This window comes from Paroedura picta, chromosome 7, assembly GCF_049243985.1.
Source record: "Paroedura picta isolate Pp20150507F chromosome 7, Ppicta_v3.0, whole genome shotgun sequence".
Taxonomy (NCBI): domain Eukaryota; kingdom Metazoa; phylum Chordata; class Lepidosauria; order Squamata; family Gekkonidae; genus Paroedura; species Paroedura picta.
In genome coordinates this window covers 9,985,262-10,006,629 of record NC_135375.1, presented here as the reverse complement: position 1 = coordinate 10,006,629, position 21,368 = coordinate 9,985,262, and the positions used below count along the sequence as shown (strand labels likewise).

General features: G+C 48.3%; 1 protein-coding gene across 1 annotated transcript in view; it reads right to left on the bottom strand.

The window, feature by feature from the left end:
* Window positions 1-17,252, bottom strand: part of PIK3C3 (phosphatidylinositol 3-kinase catalytic subunit type 3) — a 38,339-nt gene extending 21,087 nt beyond the window's left edge. Inside the window, exons 1-2 of the mRNA XM_077346698.1 lie at window positions 17,037-17,252; window positions 11,190-11,280 (exon numbers count right to left, since the gene is read on the bottom strand). Coding sequence (XP_077202813.1) covers window positions 11,190-11,280; window positions 17,037-17,140 — 195 coding nt within the window. The 5' untranslated portion in view covers window positions 17,141-17,252. The remainder of the gene's footprint in view (window positions 1-11,189; window positions 11,281-17,036) is intronic.
* Window positions 17,253-21,368: the final 4,116 nt, after the last annotated feature.

Below are 21,368 nucleotides of genomic sequence, written 5' to 3'. Positions count from 1 at the left end.
CTTTATGCAATCCCAGCCTTGCCAGCTCCCTCCTCCCTCCCCTGGGCAGGACCCAATAGCCTCGTTCTGTTCGTGCCCGGAGATAAATGGGAGAAGCGACGCCACAGACGAACAGCCCCGCTCATCCTGCCCCGTGCCATAAACCATGCCAAACTGGTATAAATCTCGACAGGTTTTATAGAAGAAAGATGGATGTGAGGCGGGCCTGCCATTTCAGTTTCTCTCCCCCTTTAATTCCCTTATCCTCATATTTCACCGATCCCGTTTCACAGCGGACGGACAGCAGGGAGAGCGGGACAATTTGCTTCCAGTTAGATTCCGAGGGTTGATTATAAAATTACATTCTCGCCGACCGGCCCCCCGAGGAATTTAACGGATGTTACCAAGCGGCTGCATGATTCCTGGGAGAAAATTGTCTCAATTTATAAAGGCTCTGCCTGTCGGCCTGTCCAAATAGCAACTTGTCTCTGTGTGTTTTTATTACTCCGGAGAACTGTATATTCCTGGGAGATGAAGGCTACTTGGAGGAAGGGGGATCTGCAGCCAACTCTGCCTCTGTAACAGCGGAGCTCGTGGTCTCTGCTCCCCTGCATGTGGTGCGTAGAGGAGAACAGGAGCTGCTGTGTGCTCACACCGGACTCACTGAGGAAGCCCTGGAAGAGGTCTAGAGGGGCAGGGTGGGAAGGGGCTGTGGCTGGGGGTCATTTGCGGACTATGTATGGCTTAGCAGGAGTGCCTTGGGAAGGAGTTGGCTATCAGTCTCAGCCAGTTTGGGGTAGTGGTTAGGAGTGCGGACTTCTAATCTGGCATGCTGGGTTCGATTCTGCGCTCCACCACAAGCAGCCAGCTGGGTGACCTTGGGCTCGCCACGGCACTGATAAAACTGTTCTGACCGGGCAGTGATATCAGGGCTCTCTCAGCCTCACCCATCCCACAGGGTGTCTGTTGTGGGGAGAGGAAAGGGAAGGTGATTGTAAGCCGCTTTGAGCCTCCTTCGGGTAGAGAAAAGTGGCATATAAGAACCAACTACTACTACTACTACTACTACTACTATTACTACTACTACTACTACTACTTTCTTCTTCTTCTGGCTGCACAAGTGTTGGAACCAACTGGAGGGGATGTGAAACGAAGGGGTGGGGGGGGGGTCCTGTCTGGGACAAGGCCGAGGCCCTGGTAGAATGGAGCTGGGATGGTCAGCGATGGAAAAGAGAAGAAAGTGGAAGGAATGGAGTGTGCAGGAGTGAACTGGACTCGCCGTGCAACTCTATAACAAGGCTGGTTGGTCAAAAATCTATTCAATTCATTCATACCTCCTCCCCAACTGGTACTCAAAATGGGCAACATCATTCTCCTTGCCTCCATTTTATCCTCACAATGACCTTGCAAGGTAGGTTAGGCTGAGAGAATGTGATTGGCCCAAGGTCACCCAGTGAGCCTCCAAGGCACAAGCGGGGATTTGAATCCAGATCTTCCAGATACCAGTCTAATACTCTGAACCACCACACCACACTGCCTTTCTCGAGATCGGTGAGAACAGGAACACAGTGTGCTGGGTGGGGAAGGACTGAGTTTATATATCTGAAACAGGGATAAAATATGACCTACTGTGCAGCATTGTTGTGAAAGTTGGAAAAATTAAACAACATAGAGGAACTGGTTTTTATACCCTCCTTTTTCACTACCGGAAGGAGTCTCAGAGCGGCCTTCCCTTCCTCTCCCCACAACAGACACCCGGAGAGGGAGGTGGGGCTGAGAGAGTTCTGACAAAACTGTGAGAACAGTTCTAACAGCACTATGAGTAGCTCAAGGTCACCCGGCTGGTTGGATGTGCAAAAGGGAATCAATCCTGACTCTCCAGAGCACAACACAATAAGGCAGTTGAGGTGGGTTGTAATAGAGAAATTTAGTGCAGCAATTCTCTGTGGGGGCCATATGACGCCCTGGGTGTCGCAGGAAAATTTGAAGGGGGCCACACACTGAAAAATGTGAAGAGTTGAGTCCAAGGGGGTTATGGGAGGCCCTGGTAACTAAACCAACAAAATACTCCTTTGGTCACATATGGCATCTTTGATTGCTAGAGATTCAGACATTCATCAAGGGAAAGAAAAATTAACAATTTGATCTGTTTTATGGTGTAAACTTGAATTAACATATCGTATTTGCTGGCGTATAAGACGACTGGGCGTATAGGACGACCCCACAACATTCCAACTCAAAATATAGAAATTGTCACCATTGTACGGCCGCAGCGTGAACGCAGCGCCTCCGGCCCACCCCTGCATCTCCCTGTGACCGGCACTAGTGCGCAAGTGCGAGCTCTGCGTATACAAGGGGCAGGCTGGAGCGCCACTGCTTCCCGCTGAGCAGAATGGGCTGGTCATGCCAAAAAGGCTGGCACCCCTGTTTCGCTGCTGATGCTCGCCACAGCCACGCTGGATACCGCACGATACTGGATGGCATGTAGAATGAGGTGGGTAGGACGACCCCCCCCCACTTGGAGGCATGTTTTTCAGGGGGGAAAGTAGTCTGATACGCCAGCGAATATGGTATTCCAGAAAAAAATAAACGCATTCTTCTTTTCGTCGAATTTTCTAGAAATCTTTCTCATCATGACATATAAGAGTGCTCATACTTCTGACGACGTGCTGAACATTCCAAAGCCTATGATTGGCCCTCAGTGGGGGATATGCACCCAATGGGGACAGGGCACTCCTCCCTGCAGGGTCAATTATTGATCTTCCTTCCCCTCCTCCCTGCCACTTCCCAGGTTGGAAGTTCGGCACTATGCCGAACTTAAGCCGGGAAAGTTGGCTGGAGGGCCAGCTCTGCCCCCCCCCACCGCGACCCCTGTGAAAGGGTTGTTCAACCCCCAAAGAAGTCCCGACCATGAGGTTGGGAACCACTGGCCTAGATGATTGTGTAAGTAGCCAGCCTATTGCAAGAGACCCCGGAACCTGAGAAGATCTCCTAAAAAGGATTTGGTCAAAAAAGCATGGCTGTTTTAGGACTAGCCATCTCCCGCATCCCTCCAATATGGGAAACATGCACTTCATCACCAAGATGCAATGCAGAACATCACGGGAAGCATAACACTCAAATTTATGCACCATCTTTACTCCATCGGTGTTTAAGGCTACACATCGGCTCATTTTCAAATGCCTGAAGGAGAAAAGAGTCTCCTCTCGCCCCCCCCCCTCCCCATCATCTTCCAGCCTTTGTCTATTTAAATAGACCAATTTACACCCACTGATATCAGCATGGATGCGGGGCTCTGTCTACCAAAATGTTTCTCAGTGTTGGATCACTATAGCAACTGTCACCTTCATTAAAAATAATCAAAGCATGTATACTGAAGCATTTCCACCCCGCAACATGCTTGGTTTGCAGGGTGGGGGTGGGGAGGGGGAGAGGAAAATAACATTTTTTACATCCCGTTACCGCCTTACTTGCCTCGGCGTCTTTATATCCGTTTATTTCAAAGATAATTATAAGAAATTGTACTAATACAAAAACACAACTCTCGCCATGGGATTCTTTAAAACAACGCCCCCAAACAAACACTTACTACTACCTTTCTCCTGTAAAAAGGTAAAGGTAAAGGTATCCCCTGTGCCAGCACCGAGTCATGCCTGACCCTTGGGGTGACGCCCTCTAGCGTTTTCATGGCAGACTCAATACGGGGTGGTTTGCCAGTGCCTTCCCCAGTCATTACCGTTTATCCCCCAGCAGCAAGCTGGGTACTCATTTTACCGACCTCGGAAGGATGGAAGGCTGAGTCAACCTTGAGCCGGCTGCTGGGATCGAACTCCCAGCCTCATGGGCAGAGCTTTCAGACTGCATGTCTGCTGCCTTACCACTCTGCGCCACAAGAGGCTCTACCTTTCTCCTGTACGGATGGTGAAAGCAGCAGATCGGGGCAACCTACAGATAAGGATCCAGCAATCCATCCACAGAAGTTAATGACCGCCATTGATCCTCCCATGTTCTAGCTCTCCAGCTCTGGAATAACCAAATCTGGTGGTCACAAGTGATTAAAATGTGGAATCCGTTGCCAGTGGATGTAGTGATGGCCAAAGGCATAGACAGCTTGACAAGGGGATTAGACAGATTCGTGGCGGATAGATCTTATCAGTGGCTACCAGCTGTAGAAACTAAAGGGAACTGCCTCATTTAGAGGAAGTAAACCTCTGAGTACCAGGGTGAGGAGGTCTCTATGTACTGTTAGTGGACCTCCAGAAGAACTGGTTGTAGGTTACTGTGTGAGACATTATGGTGGACTCAATGGGCCACTGGGTTGATCTTCTTATGGAGGACTCAGCCTCTATGGCCTGCTGTTGGCCCTATGGAGGAAATAGTGGGCCACTGTGTGAGACAGGGTGTGAGACCAGATGGATCAGTGGTCTGATCCGGTATGGCTCTTTTGATGTTCTTATGAAGGCCTCAGCCTCTCTGCCCTGTTGTTGGCCCTCCAGCAGAACTAGTTGGCCACTGTGTGAGAGAGGATGCTGGACTAGATGGACCACTGGGTCTTCTTATGTTCTTGTGAGATATACATCAACTATTCATCACAGAGGCTGGGGGCTGCCTTGTAGAGGGGATGATGTTCCCCTTCGAACAGCCCCTCCAACCTACACGGGCTAGAAGTCCACGGATCATGTATCGCTGTTCATGTATCAGTGGATCCAACCCATGGTACCTTTATGTGCCTCCCCTCCCCCATTCCTCTGGGGACAACTTGAGTCACGAGACGAGGAAATTGACGTGGAACCACCATCTGCATTAACCAAATAGTTGAGTTTGCCTTGTTGCTAGGCAAACAGAGAGTCCTTTTTACGAGCCTTTCCCTTCAAGCCTTCCACGAAAAAGTGATATTATGGCTGAAAATGGTCTATTGACTGCATTTGAGCACCCAAAGGTAATTCAATTTTACAGGTCAAGCCCAAATGGATCTTTATCTTATTTGAGTTTTCTTTGAAAAACATATGGATTTCTTGTTCAAAGCTTTGAATGTGGGAGGGGGGGAGGAATGGAGGGGGGGGAAATCAATCGACTCCAAAAACATCTATTTAATTCTCCCCGTCACCAACGTACAGTATTATGTTGTTAAATGAGTTTGAGCAAGCCGCCGCTTCGAGCCGATGGATTTTTAAGACGGCTCCCTCCCCCGCCATTGAGAGGGACTAAAAATATTTTTGTTCTCGACCTTGCGAGATTCCCGTGTGCTCGTTTTTTTCAACAATGCAGCCTGAGCTGCTGCATTCAAAATAGAACACCTGCAGATCGGGATACGGAAAACGCTTAAATTCACACAGCGTTATGCTTGGCGGACACCAACCGCCTGGTGGTCCCTGGACCCAAGGAGGTATGCCGGGCCTTGACCAGGGCCAGGGTCCTTTCAGGGTCCCAGAGGAAGTCAGAGCCCTGTCAGAGCTTGTCGAGTTCTGCAGGGCATGCAAGAAAGAGCTCGTTCGCCAGGCGTTTGATTGACACCAGAAAAAACAATTAAGATCTAACTGGCCACCCCTCCTTCTCCGTCCTCCCCCTCCTAGATTATGTATTTCTGGAGAGACCCCCAAAGATGACTATATGTAGGTATCGGCTGCAAACAATCCAGTTGTTTTAACTGTTAATTTTATTATTAATTGTTTATGAATGTTACTGTACTTAATGCTGGTCATATCGTTTACTGCCCCAAGATGGCAATTGCTGGGAGGGACAGAATAAAATCAAATAAAGACGACAACAACAACACATTTGGTATCCGTAGCCTGCCTCATCAAGACCTTTGCCTCATCAAGGTCTTTGCACAAATTTCATCCAAGGTTTCCAAGCAACTAGGGGTTGGTGCAAACCAATGTTAGCCTTGTTCCGAAATAACATCAAGCCAAGGAGGGAGGGAGTGGGAAAAAGAAAGAAGGAGAAACACAATTCGGAACACGGGACTCCTTGTAATTTCAGGGGAGATCTCAAACTGGTCATTGTACCAGCCCAAAACCAGCCCCTTAAAGGTTGTGTTGCAGGTAGAATTGCCTGCTCAGCTCTGCGTGTGGGAAATCTTTGTGAGTAGGGATATTAACCCAGCATTGTTTCAACACCACAACTCTATATCTTACTAGAGTGTCAGGGGAATCCTAGAGCATTACCCCAATACAACAATGTCACATCTGGGATCAGAAAAAAATGGCCTTTTCCTCCACTGATAAATGGATCAGCAATGGGGGAAGGAAGCTGCTGGGTGGCAGGTAGGCTTGTCAGCTCCAGGTTGGGGAATACCTGGAGGTTTGGGGAATGGAGCATGAGGTGAATAAAGTTCAGAGAGGGAATTCAGTGAGGCGTGATGCCACAGCCCACCTTCTCTAGGTGAACTGACCTCTGTCACCTAAAAATCAGTTGAAGAAGAAGAAGAAGAAGAAGAAGAAGAAGAAGAAGAAGAAGAAGAAGAAGAAGAAGAAGAAGAAGAAGAAGAAGAAGAAGAAGAAGAAGAAGAAGAAGAAGAAGAAGAAGAAGAAGAAGAAGAAGAAGAAGAAGAATTGGTTCTTATATGCCGCTTTTCCCTACCAAAGGAGGCTCAAAGCGGCTTACATTCACCTTCCCTTTCCTCTCCCCACAACAGACACCCTGGGAGGTGGGTGAGGCTGAGAGAGCCCTGATATTCCTGTTCGGTCAGAATAGCTTTATCAGTGCCCTTATGAGCCCAAGGTCACCCAGCTGGCTGCATATGGGGGAGGGCAGAATCGAACCTGGCATGCCAGATTAGAAGTCCACACTCCTAACCACTACACCAAACTGGCTCTCCAAACTGGCTACACCAAACTGGTGAAGAAGACACACAGGACCTGGAGGTTGGCAACCATAGTGACAGGTCTCCTGCTGATATTGTTGTGTGAGACAGGATCGGACTGACAAGGGTGGTCAAACTGAGGCTCTCCAGATGTCCATGGGCTACAATTCCCAGGAGCCTCTCCCAGCATGTGCTTACAGGGGATCATGGGAATTGCAGTCCATGGACATCTGGAGAGCGAGTTTGGTCACCCCTGGACTACTAGATGAATCATTGGTTTGATTCAGCAGGGCTCTTCTTATGTTCTCATGACGGCTTTCAAAAACCGAACACACAATACGTTTCAAGTTTTGTAGAACAAATTTTGTAAATTACACTCCTGTACAATTTTGTGTGTATGTGTGCTCATATGTGTGTATATTTGTGTGTGTGAGAGAGAACTTCCCATACAACGGCCCTCCCCCCCCCCCCAACAGTAAAATAAAAATCAAAGGATAGGAACACCAGCCTAGGGCTACTGAACACCCCCCCCCCCACCCCCCGCTTGTAAAAACGGAACCAGCAATAAAGCTAAAGAGATAAAAATCAATAGCACCAATAAACTGAACAGGGAAAATGAGCTAAGTCCCAATTAAAACAAGAAAAAAAAAGAAAGTCAGCAGGAAAACAAATACAGTATAGTGAGGCCAGGAATAAAATATTTTTACTCCGTTCATCCCCCTATATATATGTATGTGTGTGTGTGTGTGTGTGTATGTGTGTGTGTGTGTGTATATATATATACACACACACATACACACATATACTTGTATTGTATTGTATTATAACAACCTTTAGTCATCTTGGGGAGGCAGCGTGGTATAGTGGTTAAGAGCAGTGGCTACTAATCTGGAGAACTGGGTTTGATTTTCCGCTCCTTTACATGCAGCCGGCTGAGTGACCTTGACCTTATTCATGGTCCTGATAGAGCTGTTTTCACAGAGCAGTCCTGTCAGAGCTCTCTCAGCCTCACCTCCCTCACAGGGTCTCTGTTGTGGGGAGAGTCAGGGAAAGTGACTGTGAGCCACTTTGAGACTTTTTCAGACAGTGAAAAACAGGGTATAAAACCCAACTCTTCTTCTCTCAGAGCTCTCTCAGTCTCACCTAACTCACAGGGTGTCTGTTGAGGAGAGAGGAAGGGAGAGGTGTTTGCAAGTTGCTTTGGGGCTCCATTGGGTAGTAAAAACGATCTCTTCTCGCTAGTATTAGTAAAACCCAGCTCTTTCCCCCCTAATCTGGGGAACCAGGTTTGATTTCCCACTCCTTCTCCACATGCAGCCAGATGGGTGACCTTGGACCAGTCTCAATTCTCTCAGAGCTCTCTCAGCCTCACCTAACTCATAAGGTGCCTATTGTGGGGAGAGGAAGAGAAAGGTTTCTCTTGTAAGCTGCCTAGGGATTCCTTCGGATAGTGAAAAGCAGGTAACAACCCCCTCCCCCCCCCAGCTCTTCTTCTCTTCTCTTTTGGAAGAACAAGATTGAGGGGTTTGGCTGGATGTCCTCAGGTGAAGAGAACCCAAGCTTTCCATTAACCTGGACTTGCTTAAGGCGGCACCTGCTCCCATAGGCACAGACCCTAGACACCTAAGGACATCAGAAGAGCCCTGCTGGATCAGACCAGTGATCCCTCTAGTCCAGCATCCTGTCTCACATGGTGGCCAAACAGCTCCTCTGGAAGGCCAACAACAGGCCAAAGAGGCTGAGGTCTTCAGAAGAACATCAGAAGACCCCACTGGAGCAAACTAGATGGCCCCTTCCAACTCTACGATTCTATGGTTCTTGAATCCTAATCCTTGATCAAGGAAAAGGGACCACTGTACGTCTACTACCGCTAAAAGATGTGTATTACAACATTGGTAAGATCAATGCCAACTTTAGAACTTTATCAATATTTAAATTCATGGCCTATAGACAACAGTTGTGTATGGACTTTTTTTTAGATATTTGGAAACCGTTCAAAGAAGTTTCCCCATAGAATTGCCACCCCTGTTATATTTGTTTCCACTTTAATATACATACACCCTCTCTCCCCTTTTTCCTGTTTATATCCACTAAAGGATTTTGAGTTTTCCCCCCTGTCCTTCTTAGGAAGGGAGGGAGGGGAATTGGCTTTTATACCCTGCGTTTTACTACTCTAAGGAGTCTCAAAGCAGTTTACAATCACCTTCCCTTCTGTAGGTGACAGAAAAGTGGGGTATAAAAATGATTTTTTCTTCTTAAAATTTCTCCCTCCCTTTCCCACAGCCTTCGTTCTGCGTGTGTGTATGCGCTTTAACATTGTTGGTGTGCTACAAATTAATAGTGACAAGATGATTTTAGTATTCCTTTCATCGTTTCCTTCTCGCAGTATCAACGCACAAGTTCAACAGCAACCCACTGATGCAAAAAAACAAAACAAGACACGGCAATTGCGTTCACAAACAAGGGCAAAACTGTGATTTCCTTCCTCTTCCCGCTCCAAAAACGTTTTTGGTTCGACTGGGCCAGTTCGCACCGCTAAATTCCTTGACAGGAAGATACTTTGGGGCCATCTCTTAAGGATGAATTTTGACAGGAAATATCGTTTCCGCACCCCGAAAGACAAATGTCGCGTTTGAAAAACCTTGGCGAGCCACAACGGAACGGGCCAAGGGCCTCACAAAATATTTCTTCCGAGGCAGAAAGGATACGGGAATGAGAAATCGGGACGGAGAACTTGCTTTGAACTTCGGGGGAGAGAGAGTGGCGTGGAAACATGGAAGCGGTTGCCCGGACCATTAATAACCACCCGGCTACCATGCTCCTTAATTGGCACCGAGACGCAAACACGGTGGCTGCGTCCGAGAAAGGGAGAATGTCAGATGGTTCGCGAGACAGCGTCCGAGGGGGAGAACGAATGCCGTCGTGTCAAGCAACACTGAACTCCTGACAGAGACGAATGGGATTAAACTAAGTGGGAAGACAGAACTTGAAGGCTGAGGATGAAAGGGGGTAAAAATAAAGCAGAAGCGAGGCTCTGGAAACCCAGAACAATTGGCAATTTGGGCCTCCAGCGTCCGAGTTTCAACCAATTATACATCCCCGACGACCGTGTTCCAGTCAACAACGGAAGGGGGGAAGATGAAGCTTTCTGAGGGAAATTGGACGGCTCTGTCTCTCTTCAGGCCCGTTTAAATTAAAACCGCCGTGACTGGCTGAATCGGACACGTTAAGGAATTACCAAAAGACAGCGATATGATCGCTGCTGTCCGGAAGCGGTTTCCCGTTCTTCTTTGATCGATTTTTCCACAGGGTTGGTTTTCCGTAGTTCATCTCCTCCGCTCGCAAGAGCGGTTCACTGACGCTACCATATTATTCAGCGCGTCTGCGTTGGCCCGTATGATTTCTTGAGAGATTTCGGTATAATTTAATGTTTCCCACATTTTTCTACTGTTCCATGTTGCTTGTTGTTTCAATTCATTCATTGTTGTTAATCTAAGTTGCCTATATTGTTCTATGGGAACCGCCCTGAGCCCTCGAGGAAGGTGGTATATAAATATAATAAACTAGATCTAAAGCCCATTTCACTTTGGAATGAAATGGGCGCTAGATGGCCTGGGAGCAGGCCCACCCACCCCCCGAGGCTCTCTCGAGCCTTCTCCCGGCCGGCGGAGCGGCCTTGCCGCGTCTACGACACAGTGAAGCCGCTCCACCGGCTGGGAGAAGGTGGCGCGGCCCACCCCTCACCCATGGCTGTCTGGAGCAGCCAGGCGAAGCAGCCAGCTGCTTGGGGTGGGATGGACACTCGGAGGATAAGAAGGATAAGAGTTGTTTTTTATACTCCACTTTTCACTTCCAGATAGGGTCTCCGAGTGGCTTACTATCACCTTCCCTTCCTCTCCCCACAAGAGGTGGGGAGTAGGTGGGGCAGAGAAAACTCTGACAGGGCTGCTCAGTGAGACAAAAATTATCAGGACTGTGACTGGCCCAAGGACTGTGACTAGCCCAAGGTCACCCAGATGGCTGCATGTGGAGACGTGGGGAATCAAACCCAACAGCTTTGTTTGACATGCAGAGAGTTTTACGGATACTGCAGACCACTCAAGAGACAACTAAGTGGGTTCTACATCAAATCCAGCCTGAATTCTCCCTAGGAGCTGTTTTGTTGAAATCACAAGAAGACAAGACTCACTGGAAAAAGACAGTAACGCTAGGAAAAGCAAAAGGCGGAAGGCCCAACATGAGATGGGTTGATTTGAACAAGGAAGCCAAGACCTTCCGTTTGCAAGACCTCACTGAGGTGGTTAAGGACAGGACATTTTGGCCATCATGAACCTACAGGGCGATCATAGGTCTGACGTGACTTGACCGCACCGAACACAAACTCCCACAGAAGAGAACTCAGTACCTTTTTGACGGTCTTGTCAGGCTCAAGAGCGATGTCTGGGATGTTGGCATCAACCATCAGGGAGAACAGGTTCAAAATCAGGTTGGAATACCTAGGGAGAGAAAGAGGACAGAGAGAAAGGAACACAACTTTGTAAACAGAAGAAGACTTTGGGTACAGAACGCAAGTTCCAGGAGAGCTCTGGGCCTCCAAAACATTCGTCAACTTGAAACGAATGTATGCCGATGTTACAATTTCCATTGGATGTCCCTGCAAAATCCCCCTCTTTACCAAGATATGTAAGGAAGGGTGGAGTTATTGAGGAGGGTTAGGGCTTTGGCATTCTCCCATGTTTCTGATCATTCCAAGGTGCACAAAGCTGCCTTATCCTGAGCCAGACTAGTCAAAATTTGCATCAAATGGCATCTTTAAGACCAACAAAGTTTTAGTCAAGACTAGGGGCAAAGCCCGTTGCACCCAGGACTACAATGGGTGCTAGCACATACACCAGCACTGTGACCACCCTGGGTTCTGGCCCTTCTCCCCGCTCAATCTTGAGATCCACAAAATGGCTGCCTCAACTTAACCTCGATCACACACAATGAAGATCCTTGAGCTGCCAAAGCAACACTTTTAATAATCTATACAGCCAATTAAACCCCCAATGGCCAATCATAAGCTTTGCTGGGTAGAGGTCCCACCCAGGCTATAAATGATGAAAATCTGTGACCTAAATAACGTTTCACGTACCTGGCAAAGTGGGCCAGGCCTTACAAAAGCTTGTTTTGTGACGCACTAGCTAGTCTAATTACAGTACTCTGCCTCGTACTAAAATCTGCGCAGCTCTTCAAACTGAGGACAAAATGGTGAGGTGATTCTTTTGCATTGCGGCCAGCGTGGGAAAGAGATGCCAGGCCGAACTGTCATGGCTACCCCCTTCTAGAAGAGGAATAGTTGCTTTTTATACCCTACTTTTCAGGAATCTCAAGGTGGCATACAAACACCTTTTCCTTTCCTCTCCCCACAACAGACATCCTGTGAGGGAGGTGGGGCAGAGAGTGCTCTCAGGGAACTGCTCTGTGAGAACAGCTTTGAGAGAACTGTGAATGGCCCAAGGTCACCCAGCTGGCTGCATGTGGAGGAGGAGTGGTGAAACAAGCCCAGTTCTCCAGATTACAGGCTGCCACTCTTAACCACTACACCTCACTAGCTCTACACTCCTGTCTGCTCCAAGATAGGCACCAAGGGGTGTGAGATATGAAGGAAAACAACACCAGGCATGAAGGGAAAATAAAACTTATCCCCCTCCCCGCAGCATTTATAACCATTAAAGAGGAGCAGTTTGACAGCTATCTGCGTTTTCCAATTTAATATGGGATGCTAGAAACATTTGTCCATCTTCTAAGGATTTTCTCCCACCCACCTCCCTGCTAAGACTGTTTTCTTTTCCAGACTAAACTCCAAAGCTGCTCAAGAACATCGGAGACTACACACTACTTCTGGCAATTATTTAAACTGTCATCTTTCGGGACAGAAAACAAATGTCAGGACAGTTTTATACGAGGCGGAGAAAAGAGAGAAGAAATCGTATAGGAACAAATTAACCACTTTTGGAGTAACGGAAACTGCAATTTGCTTAACGTGGTCAGGAACGAATGCTTGGTAGGGAAGTGGATCATTAGGCCGGCAAAAGAATTCACAAGAAAATAACCTTTTCTCCTTTTGGGTTGGCATCCATAACCTGCCATGCTTTTGACTGTATGCAGTCTTTATATCCTTACTAGGGGCAAAGCCCGTTGTCTCCAAGAATACAACGGGCGCTAGAGCTTGGCAGTGGGAAGAGGAAGGGGAGAAGTTGTCCAGTCTATAAGGGCATGGGGTTGAATGTGTGTGTTGTGTGGGAGGTTGTGGTGGCATGGTGGCAAATGAGGGCATGGGTGTGGAGAGATGGGTGTCAAGAACCTGTGGTGTGGAGTGTTCGTTGAGTTGGGAGAGGACTGACCTTTGGGAATTTTGGCATAGTGGTTACAGATGAGCTTTCCAGAGCCATGTCCTCAGATATGTGAAGGGAAAATCAGACTGGAGACTCTTCTTAGGGGAAGATTACATGGCTGGCCATAATCCATAGGCCAGGAGGGACACACCTGCACCACTCCCTCCCAACTGCAGGCAAAAATGGCTCCTTTGAAGGCTGGACTCTGAGGCATTGTACGATTTTGAAGTTCCACCTCCAAACCTCCAGGAATATTTCCAACACAGGGGTAGCCAACCTCTGAGTTTTTATCACGGACAGAGCCCACCCTAACTCCTCCCCAATAGCCCTTAGGGCTTTATTTAACCGCAGGAGCAGTTAAAGATGTTCTCTGCAGGGAGAGGGGGAAGAGGCTGGAGCCATGATTGGGTGAGCTTGGGAAGGTCTGGGAATTTGGGGTTGTTTATGGTTCCACCTTGATCTCTGGGCAGGCTATGGGTGCTGGGAGTAGAGGAAATTCAGCACTGTCTATCTATCACTTGGACTCCTGTGTTCAGTTTTGGGCACCACAGTGGAAGAGGGATGTAGACAAACAAGCGTGTCCAAAGGAGGGCAACAAAGATGGTGAGGGGAAGGCATCAGACTCTATTCACTGCTGTTGGCCCTCCAGAGGAACTGGTTGGCCACTTGTATGAGACACGATGCTGGAGTAGATGGACCCCTGGTCTGATCCAACAGGGCTCTTCTCATGTTCTTATGAAGACCTCAGCCTCTACTCTATCCCCTGTTGTCGGCCTTCCAGAGGAACTGGCTGGCCCCTGTGTGAGACAGAAAGCTGGACTAGATGGACCACTGGTCCGATCTGGCAGGGCTCTTCCAATGTTTTTATGAAGGCCTTGGCCTCTATCCCCTGTTGTCGGCCCTCCAGAGGAACTGGCTGGCCCCTGTGTGAGACAGAAAGCTGGACTAGATGGACAGTCTGATCCAGCAGGGCTCTTCCGATGTCCCTATGTCCATGGGTCAAGGAAGCTCTGATACCAGGAACTGAACCTGAGACCTTTCGCGTACCAAACACATGCTCTACCACTGAGCCGCACCCCTCCCATTCCCCCCGTCCCTATTCCAGGGTCCTTCACCACAATCCTGCCCTCTCGCTTTCAGCGTTTCCCAGACGTAGTTAAATAGCTGTTCAAAGTTCTCCGAGACACCCCAAGGCGCACATGTCGGAATTCAAACCAGATATTTGTTTTTCTTCCCTGTATCTCTGTAGATGCTTTATCATTTGGATGGGTGGTCTGCCGCGCAAGCTGCGTCTCCCCTCTCCCAAGACAGCCCCCACCCCCCCAGCCCTTAAATGAATTCAACGGTCGTGAATTTCAAATGCGTCGCCTTCCAAATATTACCTTTAATATCCCCCCGTTTCCCGAGTTTTATTCCACATACATCATAAAGATCCAATCAAGCTGACGCGCCATTTACATCCCCCTCGAAGGCAAAAAGGCCTTCCCCCGATAACATTTTTCATTGCCAGGAACGTTTCAAAGGCTATCGGGCCGAGAACGTCCGATCCTAAACGCCCTCTGCCTTTTTAAATGTTATCTGCTAATGGCTCCTTTGCAAAAAGTTGGGGAGACTCAGCAGGCGATCCGTTAAAAGAGGCCTCCGTCCTTCGAGGCCGGATTGCGAGAAACTCTACCGTCACCTTGTGCCAATCATCTTAATGTCTGTCCTATTATAATGTCCTCCTCGTCAGCATAACCTCCTGACATATCCTCTTTAGTCTGTCCGTAAGGTCTCCGCGAAGCTCATATTTCTCTCCTGACAGTATCGCCGCATCTCCCCTGTCCTTTAAGCCCTTTCCACGGTGCTCTGTCACTGTCTGGATCAACTTCCATTTTAAAGTCCTCAATTTCCGAACTCAGCACGTTGACCATCTCTCTTTCTTTAACTCACCGAACTGCCTGTTATGACTTCCTTTGTCTTCGGCAAGAATTTCCTATGTAGGCAGAAGTAATTTATCCTATTATCAATGCTAAGGGGCCCTGTGAGCCTCTTATGGCGCAGAGTGGTAAGGCAGCGACATGCTATCTGAAGCTCTGACCATGAGGCTGGGAGTTCGATCCCAGCAGCCGGCTCAAGGTTGACTCAGCCTTCCATCCTTCCGAGGTCGGTAAAATGGGCACCCAGCTTGCTGCGGGGTAAACGGTAATGACTGGGGAAGGCACTGGCAAACCACCCCATATTGAGTCTGCCATGAAAACGCTAGAGGGCGTCACCCCAAGGGTCAGACATGACCCAGTGCTTGCACAGGGAATACCTTTACCTTTTTAAGGGGCCCTGCAGTGCTGTATGGTTAGGGGGCCTCCACACTCTGATGGTTAGGGGTGTCTTCATACTTATGGGGCTGCGGACTGCAAGAACGAAAAAGGGCGATACGCACGCTCTGTTAGTGACTGAGTGTAAACAATGCTCACTGAACATGCGTGCAGGCCACAAGCCTTTGGTCAATCTTATACCAGCCTTTTTTTTTACCCTTGAGAAATCGCTGAGACATTCTTCAGGCTTCAAGAAACCCCAGCAGTGGCATGGCCATGTTGAATAAGGTTGGGAAACAGAGCTTTGGACATGCCCACCTAGAATCATAGAGTTGGAAGGGACCTCCTGGGTCATCTAGTCCAACCCCCTGCACTACACAGGACACTCACATCCCAATCGCTCATCCACTGTAACCTGCCACCCCCTTGAGACTTCACAGAATCTCCGTCAGATGGCTATCCAGCCTCTGTTTCAAAATTTCCAAACCCACCACCTCCCGAGGAAGCCTGTTCCCACTGAGGAACCACTCTAAATGTCAGGAACTTCTTCCGGATGTGTAGATGGAATTTCTTTTGAGTTAATTTCATCCCATTGGATCTGCTCTGCCCCTCTCGGGCAAGAGAGAACAACTCTGCTCCATCCTCTATACGGCAGCCTTTTAAATACTTGAAGATGGCGATCAGATCAGATGCTAAGTTCCTGATACGGCTCCGGGAAAAGGATGCACCTTGTACAAAAAAAGAAAACAATTCCTTCTCCCAGCACGCCCAAGGTTAAGCAAGGAGGGAAATTCAGAAACAACTCCTTGAAGCCCGGTCACACAAAAAGAATCATTACAGCTGCCAAGTCCCATTCAACTGAACGCAGATGATTGATCCTGTGAATGTCACCTGCACAGGTTAATCCCTTCCTGACGATTCTCCAGGGGGATGGGGAGGGACGGTGATCCCTGATTAATAACTCATCTTTGTTTTCCCATTCTGCTGAATCACAGCTAATGCATTACCACCGACAGTTTATAAAAGACCGTTCTCTCTTTCTATCTGTCTCGGCCTTCGATAAGATGGAGGGCTTTGCCTGGCGACTCAGATATTGCTTTGTATCCTTCTGCCCACTAGACTTTTCCTTTTCTTCACTGGACTTTGTTCCAGAGAAGAGAGAAATGGGGTGTGTCCAGTGGAGATCTTCATTAACCAAAATGGCAGATATCAATGGAGATGAGTTGTTCCTTGCAGACCCCTTGAGCCGGCTGCTGGGATCGAACTCCCAGCCTCATGGGCAGAGCTTTCAGACTGCATGTCTGCTGCCTTACCACTCTGCACCACAAGAGGCTCAATATAGTAATAAATGATAAATAGTGAATAGTGAATAATGAATAGTAAATAATAAATAGTAAATAATAAATAATGATGATGGCTATGACAATAACAATAGCAACAACAACAGCAACAACAACAATAATAACAAAGGAAAGCCGAGAGGGAAGAGAACTTCCAGACCCAGGGGCAACAGCCAGCCCGGAGGCCAGGGCCCAGCCTGCATTCTGGAGTCACCATCCGATGAGCCCCGTTGCTTCTTACCTGCGCAGGTGAAGGAAGGCTGTGTAGCACTGCTTCCGGAACGCCTGGTATTGCTCACTCTGTGTGCCGCCCATCCCTTCCACCATCTCCTTATTCAGCTTCATCGGCGGAGGGAGGGGCTTCGGATCCCGGCCCAAAATGTAGCCAAAATCGATGTGGAAAAGCTTCCCTGTGTTGGGGAGGGGTGGGGGAGGAATGCAAAGGTGCCAAAGGGTTAAATTGTTAGCTGGAGCAGGACCTCGATGGCTACTCTGGGCACAATCGTAGCCGTGGCCCTGATTCTCTCGTGCTCTCTGAGTATTTGGCCATGCCCCCCTGGCAGAAGAAGTGAGTTTGAGTCCAGGGGCAGTTTTAAGACCAACACAGTCTTATTCGTGGCATGAGGTTTCATGTGCAGGCACACTTGGTCAGATATAGGGGAACGGAATATCCTCAACCATTGCCCATCGGTGGAGAGAGGGTGGAAGGGTTAATTGCCAGGAAGGGCTGGTTAGAATAAAGATGCAGAAGATACTAGGTGATAATAGATTAGCTTGGATGAAGGCAGCAGTCAAGATCTGCAAATTGCTGTAAATAAGCCTACAAAGACAAGAGTTAACGAACATCCATGAGAAGAAGTTTGGGGACAGATTCAGCACTGGGTACCAGCAGGAATTTGGCATACAGATGATAAAGGGATAAACAACAGATGTACAAACTGAGTTTGTGTTCAGTCCCCACCCCACCCCTACAACAAAGTGGGATAAGAAACCAATATCCCTGTTGAGCCCAGGAAGTTCCATTGACCTGAGCATTGTAAGAACTTGTAATTTAGCAATCATCTTATGGGGATACTGATCCATGGGGCCTTCTGTGTCTCCCACTGCCTAGCTCATGGTCAACATGGGGACACTTTAGTGGCGGGGGTACCTCTGAAGTACTGGGCAGGCGGAGACACAGAGGCAAGGCCCAGAACTGAAAAGGGAAGCTGAGAGTTCTGACCTTCTCCATACAAGGCAATGTCATATAAGGCTATGGTGGCCATGGTTACCCAACAGAGGGGGTCAAGGCTATCTAGGACTTGGGAACCCCTTGGAGTGGGCAGGTCCATTCCACCACAAGCACCATCTCCATTAATGTCCAGAATGTTGGTTTTCAAACTGTTTGTAAGGTTCACTGGCATTCCACACACACAACCCAAATCCAAACCCATGTGCCGACTTCAACGGCATCCAAACAGAATCGTGATGACTCTTGGAGAGCTGGGTTTTATCCCTCACTGCTCCCCGTGAGGCCTGCTGGATGACCTCAGGCCAGTCACAGTTCTCCAAGAGCTCCCTCAGCCCCACCTGCCTCACAAGGTGCCTGTTTTGGGGAGTGGAAGGGAAGGCTGGACATTGTCAGTAAATACCGTCCAGGGTGAGGGTGACTGCTGTGGTAGGGTATGAGGGGATGGGTGGGGGAGTTTCTTGTAGATTGCTTTTTGTAGATTGTTGTTCACCACCAATATTTGGTTATACGTACTGGGTTTTATGTGGATTTTTATGTTCTTATTGTAAACCACCATGAGCCAGCTGGCCCGGGAATGATGGTTGATCGATAAATAGAAGAAGAAGAAGAGTTGGTTGTTATATGCCGCTTTTCCCTACCCGAAGGAGGCTCAAAGCAGCTTACAGTCGCCTTCCCTTCCTCTCCCCACAACAGACACCCTGTGATGTGGGTGAGGCTGAGAGAGCCCTGATATTACTGAAGAAGAAGAAGAGTTGGTTCTTATATGCCGCTTTTCCCTACCCAAAGGAGGCTCAAAGCGGCTTCCAGTCGTCTTCCCATTCCTCTCCCCACAACAGACACCTGTGGGGTGGGTGAGGCTGAGAGAGCCCTGATATTCCTGCTCGGTCAGAACAGTTTTATCAGTGCCGTGGCGAGCCCAAGGTCACCCAGCTGGCTGCATGTGGAGGAGCGCAGATTCGAACCCAGCATGCCAGATTAGAAGTTCGCACTCCTAACCACTACACCAAACTGGCTCTCTAGATGGCTAGCTGGCTGGCTAGATGGATAGGTAGATGATAGATAGGTAGACAGATAGGTAAATAGGTAGGTAGGTAGACAAGACAGACAGATGGACATTGAGTGGAAAATCTACATACAGACTTCTCCCCTCTCAACCAATACCGTTCATCTTAGTCCATTTTGTACAACTGCACAATGAAAAGGAAAAGTGGCTTTTGAGTGGAGTTGGGGGGGGGGGGAGTGAACAAGACCAAAGGATGAGGATAACAATTTCAGGGGTCGGAGTAAAACGCTGTCTGGGCACTTTCTTTGATGCTTCATTTTACAGAAGCAGAGCGGAAACCAGACTGCAGAGGCATAAATCCTTAGGACTGTAAATCCAAAGCCTGTTTAGCAGAAAGGGATTTACTTCTGAGTAAAGCTCTTTTAAAGTGGGCTGCTGGAACTCTATAAAATAAGCAACGAGTGTGTAACCTGACCAATAATAGCTCCAGGGGTTGGTTGCCCTCCCAAACGTTCCATTCCTCCGGACTATTTCGTTTTCAAACGCAGAAGATTGGAATTGTGGAATTTTCTGTGTCTAGTCTAGTATGACCACTGCAAGCACCAAAGAACAGCAGGGTAAGCTGCTAATCTAGAGAGACCTCCAAAACTCAATTGGGGGCTTCCTGCAGTTCCACTGGGAAAAAAAAGAAATACAAGATGTTCTTTTGGTTTGAGCCAACAAAGCTCTTCTTCCATTTTTTACTTTAAGAGGTGGTTTGAGGTGAGCAAGGCGAAGGAGAGGGCATGTGGCTCAGTTACAGGGCCTCTGTTTGGCAAGCGGAACGTCCCAGGTTCAATCCCTGGCATCTCCAGGTCAAAGGGTCAAGTGGTAGGTGATGTGAAGGACCTCAAACTGAGACCCATGAGAGCATCTGCTACTAGGACAAGTCAGTGTTCACCTTGAAAGAATGGTCCAACTCAGAAGAAGACAACATTTAGATAGTACCAGCGCTCAGTGGTAGAACATCTACCTGCCTGGCATGCAGAAGGTCCCAGGTTCAGTCCTCAGCATCTCCAGTGAAAAGGACCAGGCAGTAAGTGATGTGAGAGATCTCTGGCTGTAGAGAGCCATGGACAGTCTGAGCAGACAAAGCTGACTTTGATGGACCAACGGTTCAATTCAGTAGAAGGAAACTACATTGAGAGAAAGGGCAGGTAGAACATCCACCTGCTTAGCAGGCAGATGGTCTCAGGAACAATCTCCTGGATCTCCACTAAAAAGGACCTTATGGCATATGATGTGAAATATCTGAGAACCTGGAAAGTCACTCCCAGTCTGACTGGAAGATATAGACACAGATGGACTGGTGGTTTAGTTCAGTGTAAGGCAGCTCTGTGTGTTCATATAAGGAACCTATTCTTACAAAGCCACTCCAGTTTAACCTACAAGTATTAGATAGATTCATGGAAGATGTCTATCAACGGCTACTAGTCATGGTGATTAAAGGGAACTTCTGAAATCCAGAGCTATGGAGCAGCAACAGAGGAAGGCCTTGGCCTCTGTGCTCTGCTGTTGGTCCTCCGGAGGAACTGGCTGGCCACTGTATGAGGCAGAAGGATGGAATAGATGAACCACTGGTCTGATCCAGCAGGGTTCTTCTGATGTTCTTATGAAGGCCTCAACCTCTATGTCCTGTTATTGGCTCTTCAGAAGAACTAGTGGGCCACTGTGTGAGACAAGAAGCTGGATGAGGTAGACCATTCATTGGTCTGATACAGCAATTTTTATGTTTTAACAAAAGGCTCAACCTCAGTGCCCTGTTGTTGCACCTCCAGAGGAACTCGTTGGCCACTATGTGAGACAAGATGCTGGACTAGATGGACCACTGGTCTCATCTAGCAATTTTTATATTTTTACAAAAATCTCAGCCTCTGAGCCCTGTGCCCTGTTGTTGGACATCCAAAGGAAACAGTAGGCCTTTACGTAGGACATGATGGGGGACTAGATGAGCTATTATCTAGTTGGGTGGACAGAAGGGATTGGGTCAGTGTTTGACTCTTGTAGCCCATATCAGGCTAGATATCAGGAAAAAAAATTCACAGTCAGAGTAGTTTAGCAGTGGAATAGGCTGCCTAAGGAGGTGGCGAGCTCCCCCTCACTGGCAGTCTTCAAGCCAAGGTTGGATACACACTTTTCTTGGATGCTTTAGGATGCTTTGAGCTGATCCTGCGTTGAGCAGGGGGCTGGACTAGATGGCCTGTATGGCCCCTTCCAACTCTATGATTCTATTGGTCTGATCCAGCAGGGCTCTTCTTATGAAGGCCTCGGCCTCTATGCCCAGTTGTTGGCCATCCAGA